Raw genomic sequence first — 15,650 nt, 5'->3', positions numbered from 1 at the left:
TTTGTAAACCATATATATCAGAGCATATAAATTTATTTTTCAATATTTTTTCACCAATTTTGAGTGTACCACAATAAATCAAAATTGCATATTTCACTCTATTGAGTGTGTGTCACGGCTGAGGATGGGGAAAACCCTCAGCCGTGCGATGCCAGATAATGTTGGTCGCTGCTCTGCCAGGACGACAGAATTAGGGAGCAGGTCACCTCCTAACGCGTCCCTAACAATGACCCTGACTCCTAGCCGTATGAGCCAACCCTGATGGTAGGAGGGCTCATACACCGGAACCTAATAGTCCCTGCTAGCCCTCAGGATTGCCCTGGAACAAGGAGCAGGGTAGGACGACCTGTTCCTCCTAGGCACGGAGGAACAGGGGTCTCACTGGCCAAGCTGCAAGGAAAAGGGGTACAACAACAGACCTATGGATATGGCAGGTGAACTGCACTAGTTCCACCTACCTGCCACAGCCTTGCTGACTGGATTCCTGTGCTGACACGCTGATGTCCACACCATACTTAAATGGACACAGCCAACACACATACACACACACAGGAACCCAGATCCATAGCTGCATTAAATAACAAAAGGAATACATCAACTGAACATATAAACATCAATGACCACAAGGGTGGCCCTCACTGGCAGATGGTATAAAGTAGGAGGACGACTCCAGCAGTCCATGGCTGAAGTACCCCTCTGACTACTGCTCTCAGCAAAGGCTATATAGGCCCAAGTAGCCACACCCACACAGACACACCCCGTGTTCACACACACAGAAGGGATTTAACCCTTCCTACACCAGGCATGAGAAAACAGCCACATAAAGGGGAAGTGAACAAACACCTATCACACAGCAGCTGTTACCGCCGGCAACGACATGCGTGGCAACTATGTCCTGGAGCCAGCCAGAAGGCCGAGACACTGCCACCACATGTACACAAAGAACACGTTGCCGCAGACAACCGCAAGTGACGGAACAACACAGTGCACACACACATACAACACCCCGTGCACACCAAACGGATAAAAGGCACACCTATAAAGAGAGGTTGCCAGGTGCAACCGCATGCACATAGCAGCAAGCAGCCTAGCACAGCTCAGGCTGCTATACTGACAATAACAACATGTTGCCAGCGGCAACCACAAGTGAGGCAACATACTAGCGACACTCACCTGTGGTTGAACAACAAAACCAGACCGCAGGCAACAGCCTGCGGTACAGGAGTCACGACCATGACCATGGTCGTGACAGTGTGCGTAGTTTTCTCTATACAACCAAATGGACCTCAAACCTCATACCTTCCTCAACAAACTGGAAATGATGACCTTTACCCAAAACATGGCCATCAGAGGCAGACACCATGATGCAATCCACCTGCCTCACATAAAGTAATGCAGAGAAGAGAAATGGAGGAGATAAAGACCCTGCTCAGTACTCTGCTACAACATGGCAATCAAGAATCCAGCTTATCCTACACAGGGCAGCTCTCTACAAGGTACACGGACAAACAATGACATCTCTTATATCAGCAGCTGGAACATTCAGGGCCTGAACGCTTCAGCCTTCGGATGTAAAATGCATGATCCAGACTTTACCCAAAGACTGATAAACATTGACATATAGATCCTTCTAGAAACATGGACTAAGGCAGCCCACTGGTAACAACTAGATCTCTGCCCCTGCCATAAAAATCAAAAGCCTCAAGCAGGGAAAGAGCTCAGAAGAAATATTAGTCTGGTATAAAGAGGAGCTCCATGAGCAGATCAGATCAGTGAAGAGAGGAGACAGCCACATCTGGGTAAGAATAGGCCGCTCCATCCTCACCTCTCATGCTGACGTCTACCTCTGTGCAACATACATAGCTCCGCCAGAGTCTCCATACTTCAATCCTGACAGCTTTGAGATCCTACAGAGAGAAGCTGCCCATTTCCAGGCCCTGGGAAATGTTCTCATCTATGCACACCGAGAGGAACAGCTATGATGGCACAGTCAATAAAAGTGGCAGAAAATTGCTGAACTTATGTCGAAGCCTCAGACTTCGGACTCGCAATGGCTGCACCAAGGGAAACTTTTTTTGTAGACATACCCTGAACTCTCATGCAGTGTGGTAGAATATGCTATCACAGATATGGACACCCCAAATGTTGGCAGCTTAATAGTTACCCCACAGACAGACCTGTCAGACCACAACCAACTGCTCCTATACATTAATTCCACAAGCAAATCACCTCCACAAACACCACAGCAGACCGGCCTCTTCAGCCTACCTAAATCTAAATAAATTTTTCAAGATGTCAGCCCCAAAATATATAGAGACCATAAACAGAGCAGAGATCTAGGAGATGCTTTATAACTTCCATAATAAAGTGTAAGTGTATGCGCTAAACCCAGAAGGATCAAATATCATGTTAAAGGACTTTAATAATATACTTTACACCATGGCAGAAATGTCCAATCTCAAAGGATGCAACAACAAGAGGCTAAGAAAGCAACAACCTAACAGTTGGTTCGACCGGGAGTGTAAAGATATAAAGAAGGCGCTAAGAATGTACTCAAATAGGAAACACCAAGACCCAAACAACCTTAGTCTGAGGGAAGCTTGCACCAGGGAAATGCAAAACAATCCTCAGAAAGAAAACACAAGGCAACATCTCAACCAAGCTCCTCCAACTCCAAGACACTCTCCAGGACAACTCCTTTTGAGAACTATGGAAGCACATTGACAAAAATGGTAGCAGCTTCAACCTTCACATCCAAAACGTCAACTTCTGGCTCCAGTACTTCAAGGATATTTACAAAGACATCCTGAAGGAGGAGCAAAGCCCAGAACAAAAAAGAGATCACAAAAAATTTGAAGGATATGGAGGGAAAAAGAATCAAAGATTTCCGAAACCCTCTCGACACACTGATCACACTGCAGGATAGGATGTCAGTGATAAAAATTTAAAAATCTGTGTGCCAGATGGGACCCTCCCAGAACTGATCCAATATAGCCTGCCAGGTATGTAGGCCACAATACTACAACTATTTCCTCCAGAGTTGGAACCAGGGCATCATCAACCCCATACTCAAGACCGGAGACAGGTACAACCTGGCCAACTATCGGGGGATATGTTTCAGCAGCAACCGGACAACTCTTTAGCAGTATCCTGAATAAGAGGATCCTTAGCTTCCTCACCCAGCCATCCTTAGCAGAAGCCAAGCAGGCTTCATGCCAAACTGCCGCACCACAAACCACATTTACACCCTGCAGAGCCATATATTTAGAGCCATGTCCATAATACAAAGCATGGAAAGACCTATGCCTGCTTTGTGAACTTTAAGAAGGCCTTTGACTCAGTGTGATACCCGAGCTGGTATTTATGTAACTTCTCGAAAATAAAATAGGAGGAAAAACATATGATGTCATCAGAAGTTAACACACTGAGAGATGCAGCATAAAGGTGAATGGGAGGAGAATGGCTTATTTCCAGCAGAGCCAAGGAGTCAGACAGGGCTGCAGCCTCAGTCCAACCCTCTTCAACATCTACTGTCAGCAGCTCTGGAGTCCTCCTTAGCACCCGATCTCACCCTCCATGACACCCAGATGAAATTTTGACATTATGCATATGACCTCCTGCTACTGTACCCACTGAGAGAGGTCTCCAAGATAACCTGACAATTCTGGAAAAATTCAGCACCTAGTGGGCATTGCTCTTCAATCCAAAGAAAACCAACAACATCACAGTATTCCAGAAAAGAAATCAGAAAGCAGCTGGGTCTCCTCCTTTCTTGCTAAACAATTGTCCACTTTCAGAAACCAACAGCTACACCTACCTGGGCACAGAAATCAGCCAATCTTGAAATTTTACGAAGTCTGGGGCACATACCCAGACTGGTCAAAGTGGGACTCTGGGCCAATATAAATATTCTGCCTAGAATTCTGCAAATACCTTCTCCAGGTCCACAGGAGCACTTCTAACAGCACCATTCAAGCAAACCTGGGCAGATTCTCACTTTACCTTGCTGTGTAGTAGAGGGCACTCTCTTTCAGAGTCCATCTGCATAGCAGCAGTCCAAGCTCCTCCCACCACAAAGCCTTGCTGTACCAAGAAGCCCCAGGAAAACAAAGCACCCTACAACAAGTCACCCAAACCCAGCCTGACCAAGCCACCAACTAATACATCCTGACAAAGGGGGAAATCCAGAGGACGATAGACAAGAGCAAAGAGGGGTATGTCAGCATCTGGAGGAACGACATAAGGAAATCACAAAATCTGACAGTATACCAGACCCTACAGAGAGAGTACAAACTGTCCCCATGTCTGGAGAAACTCCCCAACCCCAGAGACTGACAGATTCTGAGCCGGTACAGACTGAGCGCCCATAGACTGCTTATCGAATCCGAGTGGCACCGACAGAGGTACATGCCCAGAGACAAAAGACTGTGCCAGCAGGGAGACCAGGAGGCTGTGGAGGATGAGGCTCACTTTTTGCTGCGGTTCCCCCAATTTTCAGCAGTGAGGGATGCTTCAGGAGACTGTGTGATCTGTGCCCAGACTTCACCTCCATGGAGGAGGAAGAGAGACTCACTATACTGCTAGGGGAGGAGGAGAACACAGCGGCCACAGCAGCACAATATATTACTGCCTGCCATAGACTGAGAGGAGCCTGATATGTCACAAACTCTTATACCCCCACCCTGGATGTGTCCCCATACCCCACGCCTACCCTATATCTCCACCCTGCTTTTTTGTAATGATAAAATGTATTTAGTCCTGCCAATAATGAAATACATGATAGATTACCTTTTATGACATCTTTTTGAGGAAGGACATTAATGGACGTAATGTTTGTTGAAAGTTCTTGATCAATAAGAGCCCTTAAAGAAAATGACAAGAAATAAACTGCATTAGTGTAATAATGTGAATAGTAGAGATGAGAGAATTTCTCAAACATTTGATTCGGCGGTTTCGCAGAATTTTCCAAAAAGATTTGCTTCGATCCGAATTTATTTGAGGCGAATCGGGTTAAAAAACATCTATTTCCAGGCTGTAGAGAGCCTTTATAGGGGTGTAGAACACTGTGCCTTGCAGTAACACGCATAGGGAGTCTGCTGGGGTGGTGAAACAATACTGTGAATCAGTATGACATGTAAATGACAGGCGTCGCTCTTAGAATCACTGCACACTTCACTTAATTGGGCAGTCACCAGGCCAAAACTGACCAAATAACTGAAGTATCAACTCATAACTTACAGGTCGATGTTAGCGTCAATAAGAATGCAGTCCTTTTACACCGTCGTCAGCTGATTCCACATAGATGTCTACAGAACCTGTTCTATTAAACGCTTATACTAGTAGGGCCCCCGACCGAGTGGTACAATGACAGAATCTGGAGGTGGCAGCAGTATGAGGAGGCCACGAGTGGTACAATGACAGAATCTGGAGGTGGCAGCAGTATGAGGAGGCCGCCGAGTGGCACAATGACCGAGTGTGTAGTTGGCGACAGCATCAGGAGGCTACAGAGTGGCACAATGACAGAGTATGGAGGTGGCAGCAGCAGTAGTAGCACCAGGAGAAGGCCACGGAGTGGCACAATGACAGAGTCTGGAGGTAGTGGCAGTATGAGGAGGCCACCGAGTGACACAATGACAGAGTGTGGAGTTGGCAGCAGTATGAGGAGGCCACCAAGTGGTACAATGACAGAGTCCGGAGGTGGCGGCAGCAGCAGTAGCAGCATCAGAAGAAGGCCACTGAGTGGCAAAATTACAGAGTCTGGAGTTGGCAGCAGTATGAGGAGGCCACCGAGTGGCACAATGACCAAGTCTGGAGGTGGCATCAGCATGAGGAAGCCACAGAGTGGCACAATGACAGAGTGTGGAGGTGGCAGCAGTATGAGGAGGCCACCAAGTGGTACAATGACAGAGTGTGAAGGTGGCAGCAGTATGAGGAGGCCACTGAGTGGTACAATGACAGAGTGTGAAGGTGGCAGCAGTATGAGGAGGCCACTGAGTGGTACAATGACAGAGTGTCGAGGTGGCAGCAGTATGAGGAGGCCACCAAGTGGTACAATGACAGAGTGTGAAGGTGGCAGCAGTATGAGGAGGCCACTGAGTGGTACAATGACAGAGTGTGGAGGTGGCAGCAGTATGAGAAGGCCACCGAATGGTACAATGACTGAGTGTGGAGGTGGCAGCAGTATGAAGAGGCTACTGTGTGGTATAATGACAGAGTGTGGAGGTGGCAGCAGTATAAGGAGGACACTGAATGGTACAATGACTGAGTATGGAGGTGGCAGCAGTATGAGGAGGCCACCGAGTGGCCAAGTGGCACAATGATAGAGTATGGAGGTGGTGGCAGCAGTATGAGGAGGACACCGAATGGTACAATGACTGAGTATGGAGGTGGCAGCAGTATAAGGAGGCCACCGAGTGGCACAATGATAGAGTCTGGAGGTGGCGGCAGCAGCAATAGCAGCATCAGGAGAAGGCCACCGAGTGGCAGAATGACAGAGTGTGTAGGTGGCAGCAGTATGAGGAGGCCACAGAGTTGCATAATGACAGAGTGTGGAGGTGGCAGCAGCATCAGGGGTATACCACAGAGTGGCAATGTGAAATAGTGTGGTGATGGCATCATCAGCATCAGGATACCAACAATTGACCCGGTGACAGAGTGGGGGGGTGGGTGGCAATACCAGTACCCACTTATGAAGGTGACTAAAAGAAGGGGCACTGGTTATCAGATGTGTGGCATCAGGTGGGTTGCAGCATAGGTGTAGTAGCTGAGTCAGGTAGCCAGAAGAAAACTGCCTTTTTTGTCAGGGTTCGGGTGAGGCGGCATGGATGATGTAATCAGATGCATCAGGCATTAGTGGGTGGAAATCCTGGCTGATCCATGCCTGATTCATTTTGACAAAGGTCAGTCTCTCCACATTTTGGGTGGACAGGCAAGTTCTTCTTGGGGAAACTATGGCCCCCGCCGCACTAAACACCCGCTCTGATGCCACATTACTGGCCTGGCAGGACAGATTTTTCCAGCCAAACTCGGCCAGTTGCGGCCAAAAATCCAGTTTGGTTTCCCAGTAGTCCAGTGGATCTTCAATGATGGCCGGCAGGATGCTGTCCAAGTATGCCACCACCTGTTGGTTCAGGTCCTGCTCCAGGTCTAGCTGCTGCTGAGTAGTTTCTTCACTATGAGGGTGAATAAATCTGCTCATCATCAGTGACTGTAGACTCAGGCTGCTGCTGATGGAGCTGGTAATGCTCCTGCCACCCCGCCCCTCCCTAGCAGCTATGGCAGAGGAACATGAGCGCAGAGGGACCCTCTGGTCAGACCTGTGAGAGAATGGACGATGGCGTAGATAGGCAGCGGCCAACTGACTACATAGGATATCTCTGTAGTAATTAAGTTTGTCCTCCCCCTCAGTGGGTGTATACAAGGCCCCCATTTTGGACTGGTAGCGAGGGTCCAACAAGGTGGAGAGCCAGAAGTCATCCCTCTGCCAAAAGGTGACAATTCGGCTGTCACTACGCAAGCAAGTGAGCATGCATCAGGCCATTTGTGCAAGTGACTTGGACAGACTCCCTGCCTCCCTCTCGACTCCATACTGCCACGGTGTGTCTGGGTCCTCTGTCTCGTCTTCCTCATCGGCCTGTAGCTCCTCAGGCTCCTCCTGCTCCTCCTCTCCTGTCAGCTGAGAAGAAAAATCACCTATTTAGCTACACAATGCCTGTTCTCCAATGTCCTCCTCCCCCTCTTCCTCCTCTTCCAGTTCAGGCCCCACAGGGCTCATGTGGCCGCCACATCTAGGGGCCATGTCTCCTGTCCCCTGACCAGCCATTGTTGCCAGCATCTTTTCCAGGACATGAAGCAGTGGAATGACATCATTCATCCCGTAGTCCTAGCGACTGACAAATAACGTGGCGTCCTCAAAGGGCCTGAGCAAATGCAGGTGTCACGCATGAGCTGCCACTGGCTGACATTGAAGTTACATAGGGGAGTTCTCCTATCTGCTTGCATCATCAGGAAATCATTGATGGGCTTTTTCTGTTCGTATAGTCGGTCCAACATATGGAGGGTGGAATTCCAACAGGTGGAAACGTCGAATATCAACCTATGTTGGGGATGCCGTTCTGCCGCTGCAGGTCAAGAAGGGTGTGCTTTGCGGTGTACATGTGACTGAAATGCATGCAAAGATTTCTGCCCCTTTTTAGGATGTCTTGCAGATGGGTGTAATGCTTCTGGAACCGCTTAACAACCAGATTGAACACATGTGCCATGCAGGGTGCATGGCTCAGCCTTCCTTGACGCAGCGCCGACACCATGTTCTTTCTGTTGCCGGTCACCGTGGTTCCGATTTTCAGTTGTCGCGGAGAAAGCAATGATTCGATTTCTTGATGAATGACACGGAACAGTTCCTCCCCTGTGTGACTCCATTCGCCCAGGCAAACCAGGTGCAGAACATTGTGACACCACCGTTCCCTGTACATGTGGTATGCCGGAGGAGCACTGTGAGTTGTCCCTGCAGTGGAGGCTGAGGACACGGTGGAGGATGAGGAAGGGGGCGGAAGAGGCGGCGTGAGAACATGCAGGCGGAAGCGGTGTCACCTGGCCAAGTTGCTGGTGTGGCTGTGCAGGAACCACATTCACCCAGTGGGCCGTAAAGGACATGTATTGTACCTGACCGTAGTTATAGCTCCACACGTCTGTGCTGCCGTGTACTTTGGCAGACACTGACAGGCTTAAGGACTGGTCCACCTTCTGTTCTACATACGTGTGCAGTGCTGGTACTGCCTTTTTTTACAAAAAAATGACAGCTTGGGACTCTCCACCTCGACTCGGCACAAGCCATCAGTTCTCTGAAAGGTGCAGAGTTCACCACTTGGAAAGGGAGGGACTGCAGCACCAGCAACTTGGACAGGAGCACGTTCAGCTTCTGCACCGTTGGATGAGTGCAAGCATACTGTTGTCTCTTGGCAATTGCTTCGGTGATCGATTGCCGACAGAATGACTGACGAGTAGTAGGAGGAGGAGAAGCAGGAGCATCTGGACCAGCAGAAGATGGGAATGACAAACAGCTCCCTTCAGCCAGGGTGGTGGAGCCTTAACTGGCTGAAACCGTATGCGTACCATGATGCAACAGTTGCTGCAGCAGCCTGGACCACCACATCAGAGCCACGGTTCTCCCAAGCCACTTTATGGTGACGCTGCAAATGTTGACGCATGGCCGTGGTGCCAACATTGGCACCCTGGCCACGCTTAACCTTCTGCTTACATATTCTACATATGGCCATGTTAACCTCCTTCAGCTGCTTTACAAAACTCTGCCACACCGCCGAGTAGCTGATTTTCCCCCCAACACTCTGCACTGACTGACTGCTACTGCCGCTGCCTACGTGAACCCCCACATCACTGCTTCCTGGGCAGGTAGGCTGCTGCGAAGCAGGTGGTCTATCCAGACCACTTTGGCTACCGACCTCCCACTGCTGCCACCCTGCAGACTCCCAGCCATGCTACCACCTTGCTGCCTCAGCCGCTGCCTCATGGGCATGCTGCCACCCTCTTCTGCTGATGATGATGAAGCCCCTTCTTCACCCAGCACCCAAGTGCGATCGGCTTCATCATCATCGAGTACTGTCTGCACGTCACTGATGTCCTCCTCAATGGTCTCTGGGTCAGGAGCCTGACCGCTCACAACACCACCTCCCACGCCACTCTCCTCATTGTTACTTGCCCGCCTAGCGGAGGAAGTGGCGGATGTCTTGCTGGGCAGTAGCTGCTGACCGCCCTCTAGTAGTTCGTCCTAGCTGAATAGTGGAGCTGAGCCCACAGCTTATAATACTTCTTTGCCTGAGGGAACAGAAAAGGACAGAGGCAGGTTGAGGACAGGTGAGGGCACAGGGCCTGCTCCCGGGCCATGCCAACTAAGGGTTGTGTCTTACGAACTCACTGACTGTTGGCTGGGGGTATCTGATATCACTTGGGATGAAGTGGATGACCGAGTCAACCATTCAAGAACCACTGGTTTGCTGGTCAAGACACGACCGCTAAATGACACTGGGAGCTCAGCGCTCTTGCTGCGACTCCTGCTGCCATGCCCCCTTACTCTGATGCGACCTCTGCCTGCGCCAGGAACATTTAGGCCTCTGCCACTCCTCTGTGCAGGGCCTGGCACTTCTCTGTCTGACATACGTTTAGCTTAACTAAATTAATTAAATAAATAATTAAAACACCCCTAAAAGCGACAAATATATTTTTCTTTTTGTACTAAAATAGGCCACTAAATGCTTTCCCTGCAAATAACTGCAACAGTGAGGTGCGTGTGTTTTTTCCTTTTTGTACTGAAATAGGACACTGAACGCTTTCACCACATATAACTGCAGATGTGACCTGCGTATATATTTTTCATTTTCCAGAGATATAGGCCACTAAAGGCTTTTCAACATAGCACTTGCAGACCAATAACAGGATTGCTGGACTGCCAGAGCTGTATAATGGCTATTTGGATCCCCAAATAATGTTTCCCTGCACTTGTTAATCACTTTTCAATGCACTGTCCCTAGCAACTTCAGATGTCTCTCCATGCACTAAGATGCTGTGAAATAATTCCTCCCTATTGTTTCCCTACAATTTGAATAATGTTTCCCTGTGCTTATAAATCACTTATTTTTTTTTTACAATGAGGTTTTCAGTATAACTCTCCCTGCACTCAGAAAGCTGGAAAATGTCTCAATCCAAGATGGCTGCGGGTATTTATAGGGCTGTGACATCACAGGGCTGGCTGGCTGCTGATTGGCTGCATGCACGGCATTGTGGGTCAGCCTGCCTTACAAGAGTTCCTTGCCCCATGTCCTCACACATGTAGTCGCCGTTTTAGGAAAAATTGTGATTCGTTACTACAAAGCGCAAGGAAATTTGCATTTGTTGCGAATCAAATTTTTCCTGAAATTCGGATCGAATTCCACTTTATCAACTTCGATTCGCTCATCTCTAGTGAATAGTCTTAGAAGCCGGAGGGGCGGGGGGAGGGTTGTCCCTTACTTTCTTTTTTTTTTAAACATTAAATATAATCGGGGTCATTTATCAAACTGGTGTAAAGTAGAACTGGCTTAGTTGCCCATAACAACCAATCAGATTCCACCTTTCCAAGAAGCTATCCAAAATGAAAACTGGAATCTGATTGGTTACCATGAGTAACTAAGCAAGTTCTACTTTACAGCAGTTTGATAAATGACCCCCAATCTTCTCATATACCGATGCTCGCTGAAACCTGTCCATCTAATAATCTAAAGCAGAGATGTTCAGTAGCTGTAGGGAGTGCAGGAGTGCAGGCATAGCGCTGCCTCGGGCTCTGCTACCTGAGGGGCCCTGTTACCGAAATTTCTCATTGGGACTTAGGAGCGCCAAGTATGGCCTTTGTGTGGGACAGTACTTCAATATTATGAGATCTCCTAAAGGACTCCTGGGACCTAGGGTTGTAAGGGGTGCAGTGGTAGAACTGGTGAGTGAGAACTCCCACAGAGTTAGACATGAGAGGAGCAGCAGAAGACTGATCTACTAAAAGACACAGATCCATCATTTCACCCTATTAGGCCTCTTTCACACCAACGATATGGATTGACTCCGGATGCGTTCAGTGAAACTTGCATCATTCTGCAAGCAAGTTCAGTCAGTTTTGTCTGCAATTGCGTTCAGTTGTTCCGTTTTTTCTGTGCGGGTGAAATCCGTTTTGCAGCGTTTTTCACGCACGTGAAAAAAAAATATGAAAGTTTACAATTAATCAATTTAATCTCCTAGTAACCATCGGTGAAAAACGCATTGCACCCGGACTTTATCCACGTTACATCCGGATACGATGCATTTTTCACTGAAGCCCCATTCACTTCTATGGGGCCAGGGCTACGTGAAAAATGCAGAATATAGAACATGCTGCAATTCTCACGCAACGCAGAACTGATGTTTGAAAAAAAATGCTCATGTACACAGACCCATTGAAAAAAATGGGTCAGGATTCAGTGCGGGTGCTATGTGTTCACTTCACGCATCGCACCCGTACGGCAAACTCGCTTGTGTGAAAGGGACCTAAGGCGCGCGAAGAACAAATCAAAACGGATTGCACCCACACACTGAATTACAAACAAAACTGAATGAACTTGCTTGCGAAACTCTGCGAGTTTTATTGAGCGCATCCTGAGAGAATCTGTAATGCTCGTATGAAAGGGGCCGAAAGACGTCATTATCCAGCAGCCATACATAGCAAGGGCAGAGCTGGGGAGGAGTCATCCAGCCTCCATGCTTTGGCCTATTTTTCTATAAAGTATACCTAGATTTTTAAAATAAAAATGTGTGCATGTTTTTATATTTTACGCACAGAAATTCCACTATACTATTGCTAAAACTAAACATATATACAGTACATATAATAAATATAGTAAAATAGTACATAAGGCTGAAAAAAGACATTTTGTCCATCCAGTTCGGCCTGTTATCCTGCAAGTTGATCCAGAGGAAGTCAGAAAAAATAAACCCTTGTGAGGTAGAAGCCAATTTTCCTCACTTAAGGGGAAAAAAATTCCTTCCCGACTCCAATCAGGCATCAGAATAACTCCCTGGATCAACGACCCCTCTCTAGTAGCTATAGCCTGTAATATTATTACGCTCCAGAAACACATCCAGGCCCCTCCTGAATTCCTTTATTGTACTCACCATCACCACCTCCTCAGGCAGAGAGCTCCATAGTCTCACTGCTCTTACCGTAAAGAATCCTCTTCTATGTTTGTGTACAAACCTTCTTTCCTCCAGACGCAGAGGATGTCCCCTCGTCACAGTCACAGTCCTGGGGATAAATAGATAGATGGGAGAGATCTCTGTACTGACCCCTGATATATTTATACACAGTAATTAGATCTCCCCTCAGTCGTCTTTTTTCTAAAGTGAATTTGTGCTCGGATCGACTATCAGAGTGACAGTAACCTAACGGATAGCAGTAGAGTAGTGGCGGAACTGCTGTAAAGGGTAGCCTAAAGGGGGCCACCCTATAAGGAAGGATGATATGAGGGTTGGGTGGGAGGGACACACCGCTGCTGTGGACGAGAATCGGAGGTAGCTGACAGGGGGGAGGGCGCAGCAGTGCTTTAAATAGGATGTGCAGGAGCCTCCCCTCCCACAAATACGGCAACTGCGTTGCCTACACTTGTGCTCGGATCGACTATCAGAGTGACAGTAACCTAACGGATAGCAGTAGAGTAGTGGCGGAACTGCTGTAAAGGGTAGCCTAAAGGGGCCAAAAATACTAGACACGGTAGTAGGAAAACAATGCACTGTATTGAAAACACAGTATAACAGCAAATACCGAAAAGCCAATGACATCTCTCGTTTAGGGTTGGGAATGTAATGACTGTAACACAGAGACTTCCAACGACCCAGTTTCTTTATGATGTGAACCAGTATATTATTCTTAGAGGCGACTGAGGCTGCTCCTATTCTAAATGAATGGCCGGTAACGCTTGATGGTTCAACACCTATTTTCAGCAGCAAAACGTGAATGTATTCCAGGAATGTTTGTATGCTAAGCAGCCGGAGTCGTGAACTAAAAGAGGGGAGTTAGGCGGAGCACGTTAGCCAAGTGCCGCCCATTCGTCAATGAGTGCCACTGGACACCACTCGACACCCGAAGGGAAATACTTGACCTTCGTGGTTTCGCCAGGTCTGGTAGTTTAAGTATGATCAAGAGTGAGGACGTAGTGGGAACCTAAGCATAGTAAATGTTGTTCCTGTAAGAAGGTGCTGCTAGAGACAGGGCAGGTGAATACTCCGGGTCGCAGGAACCCGTAAAACACAAATACAGCGCTGTTTTAAACAAGGCACTTGTCTTCAAACCAAAGGGGTTAGAACTTAAAAACATAGAAACGGATTTGAACATTTCACCTGAGAAGGGACTCCTGGAAATTTACTGACGGCTGAAGAATTGTGTATACCTTTAAGGATGGCCTTAATTGGGTGCGCTGAAAATAAAGAAGACCTGTCTGGATAGGGAATGTGCCAAGAGTGTCGTATGCCGGCTAAATATAATTTGATAGTACCTTGAGAAAGTTTTAAGGTCTGAGTGGCAAAAATGCTATGAACGCAAGCAGGTATGTGATGTGATCCACACCCTGTAGCGGGCAAGACCGCTGAAACCTAGTAAAATGAGACCAAGCCGTCTGGTACGCCCTTGCCGTGTTCTTGGAAAATGCCTTCTGCATGAGAACCCTGGCTATATCCAGGTGCACCTTATTACTGTACCTCCTACCGGAAGATGGACCGATACCCAGGACTTAGGCCGGACCCCAACACCCTCTGCCCAAGTTTGTATATGAAGTAAGCATGCCTGGGAGAAGATGATGTCCGCAAAGGCAGGCTTGGGATGACTGCCTATGGAGACCCAACAACCTAAAAAATAAAAAGTCAGGGAAAACAATAACGTGAGTGAGACTCTAATGGCGCAAGCCACGCGTGCGAGCCACCACAAAAAAATTGAATAGCGAGCCACAGATGACCGAGCCATGGGAGCGGGTCTGAAGGAAGAAAACGCAGCCGGCCTTGAATGGCGGAGTTATGTGTGTAAAATGTAAACGGAGAAGCCAAACGTGAGAGACTAAAGGCGGAGTCATATGTGTAACACTAAAACGGAGAAGCCATGCGTGAGAGACTCTAATGGCGAAGCCATGCGAGAGAGACTCTAATGGCGGAGTCATATGTGTAACACTAAACCAGAGAAGCCATGCGTGAGAGACTCTAATGGCGGAGACATGCGTGAGAGTCTAACGGCAGAGTCATATGTGTAACACTAAACCAGAGAAGCCATGCGCGAGAGACTCTAATGGTGGAGTCATATGTGTAAACCTAAAAACGGATGGCCATGCGAGAGAGAGACTCTAATAGCGGAGTGATATGTGTAACACTAAACCGGAGAAGCCATGTGTGGGAGACTAATGGCGGAGTCATGTGTGTAAAACTAAAACTAAGCCATGCGTGAGAGACTAATGGCGGAGTCATAAGTGTAACACTAACCAGGGAAGCCATGTGGGAGAGACTAATAGCGGAGCCATGTGTGTAACACTGGAAGGGGAGAAGCCATGCGTGAGAGACTAATGGCGGAGACATATGTGAAAATCTAAAAACGGATGAGCCATGCGAGAGAGACTGTAATGGCGGAGTCATATGTGTACCACTAAACCAGAGAAGCCATGCTTGAGTGACTCTAATGGCAGAGCTATGCGAGAGAGACTCTAATGGCGGAGTCATATGTGTAAACCTAAAAACTGAGAAGCCATGCGTGAGAGACTCTAATGGCGGAGCCATGCGAGAGAGACTCTAATGGCGGAGCCATATGTGTAACTCTAAACCAGAGAAGCCATGCGAGAGACTCTAATGGCGGAGTCTTATGTGTAACACTAAAAGGGGGAAGCCATGCGTGAGAGACTCTAATGGCGGAGCCCTGCGTGAGAGACTCTAATGGCGGAGTCATATGTGTAAACCTAAAAACGGAGAAGCCATGCGTGAGAAACTCTAATGGCGGAGCTATGCGAGAGAGACTCTAATGGCGAAGTCATATGCGTAAACCTAAAAACGGAGAAGCCATGCGTGAGAGACTCTAATAGCAGAGCCATGTTTGTATCACTAAAACG

The 15,650-nt window shown here is 48.0% G+C and overlaps 1 protein-coding gene across 1 annotated transcript in view; it reads right to left on the bottom strand.

The window, feature by feature from the left end:
• Positions 1–15,650, bottom strand: part of LOC120989086 (NXPE family member 3-like) — a 99,836-nt gene that overhangs the window by 28,944 nt on the left and 55,242 nt on the right. Inside the window, exon 3 of the mRNA XM_040416970.1 lies at positions 4,789–4,862. Coding sequence (XP_040272904.1) covers positions 4,789–4,862 — 74 coding nt within the window. The remainder of the gene's footprint in view (positions 1–4,788; positions 4,863–15,650) is intronic.

This window comes from Bufo bufo, chromosome 1 (assembly GCF_905171765.1).
Source record: "Bufo bufo chromosome 1, aBufBuf1.1, whole genome shotgun sequence".
NCBI lineage: Eukaryota > Metazoa > Chordata > Amphibia > Anura > Bufonidae > Bufo > Bufo bufo.
This window is presented reverse-complemented; position numbering and strand designations above follow the sequence as displayed.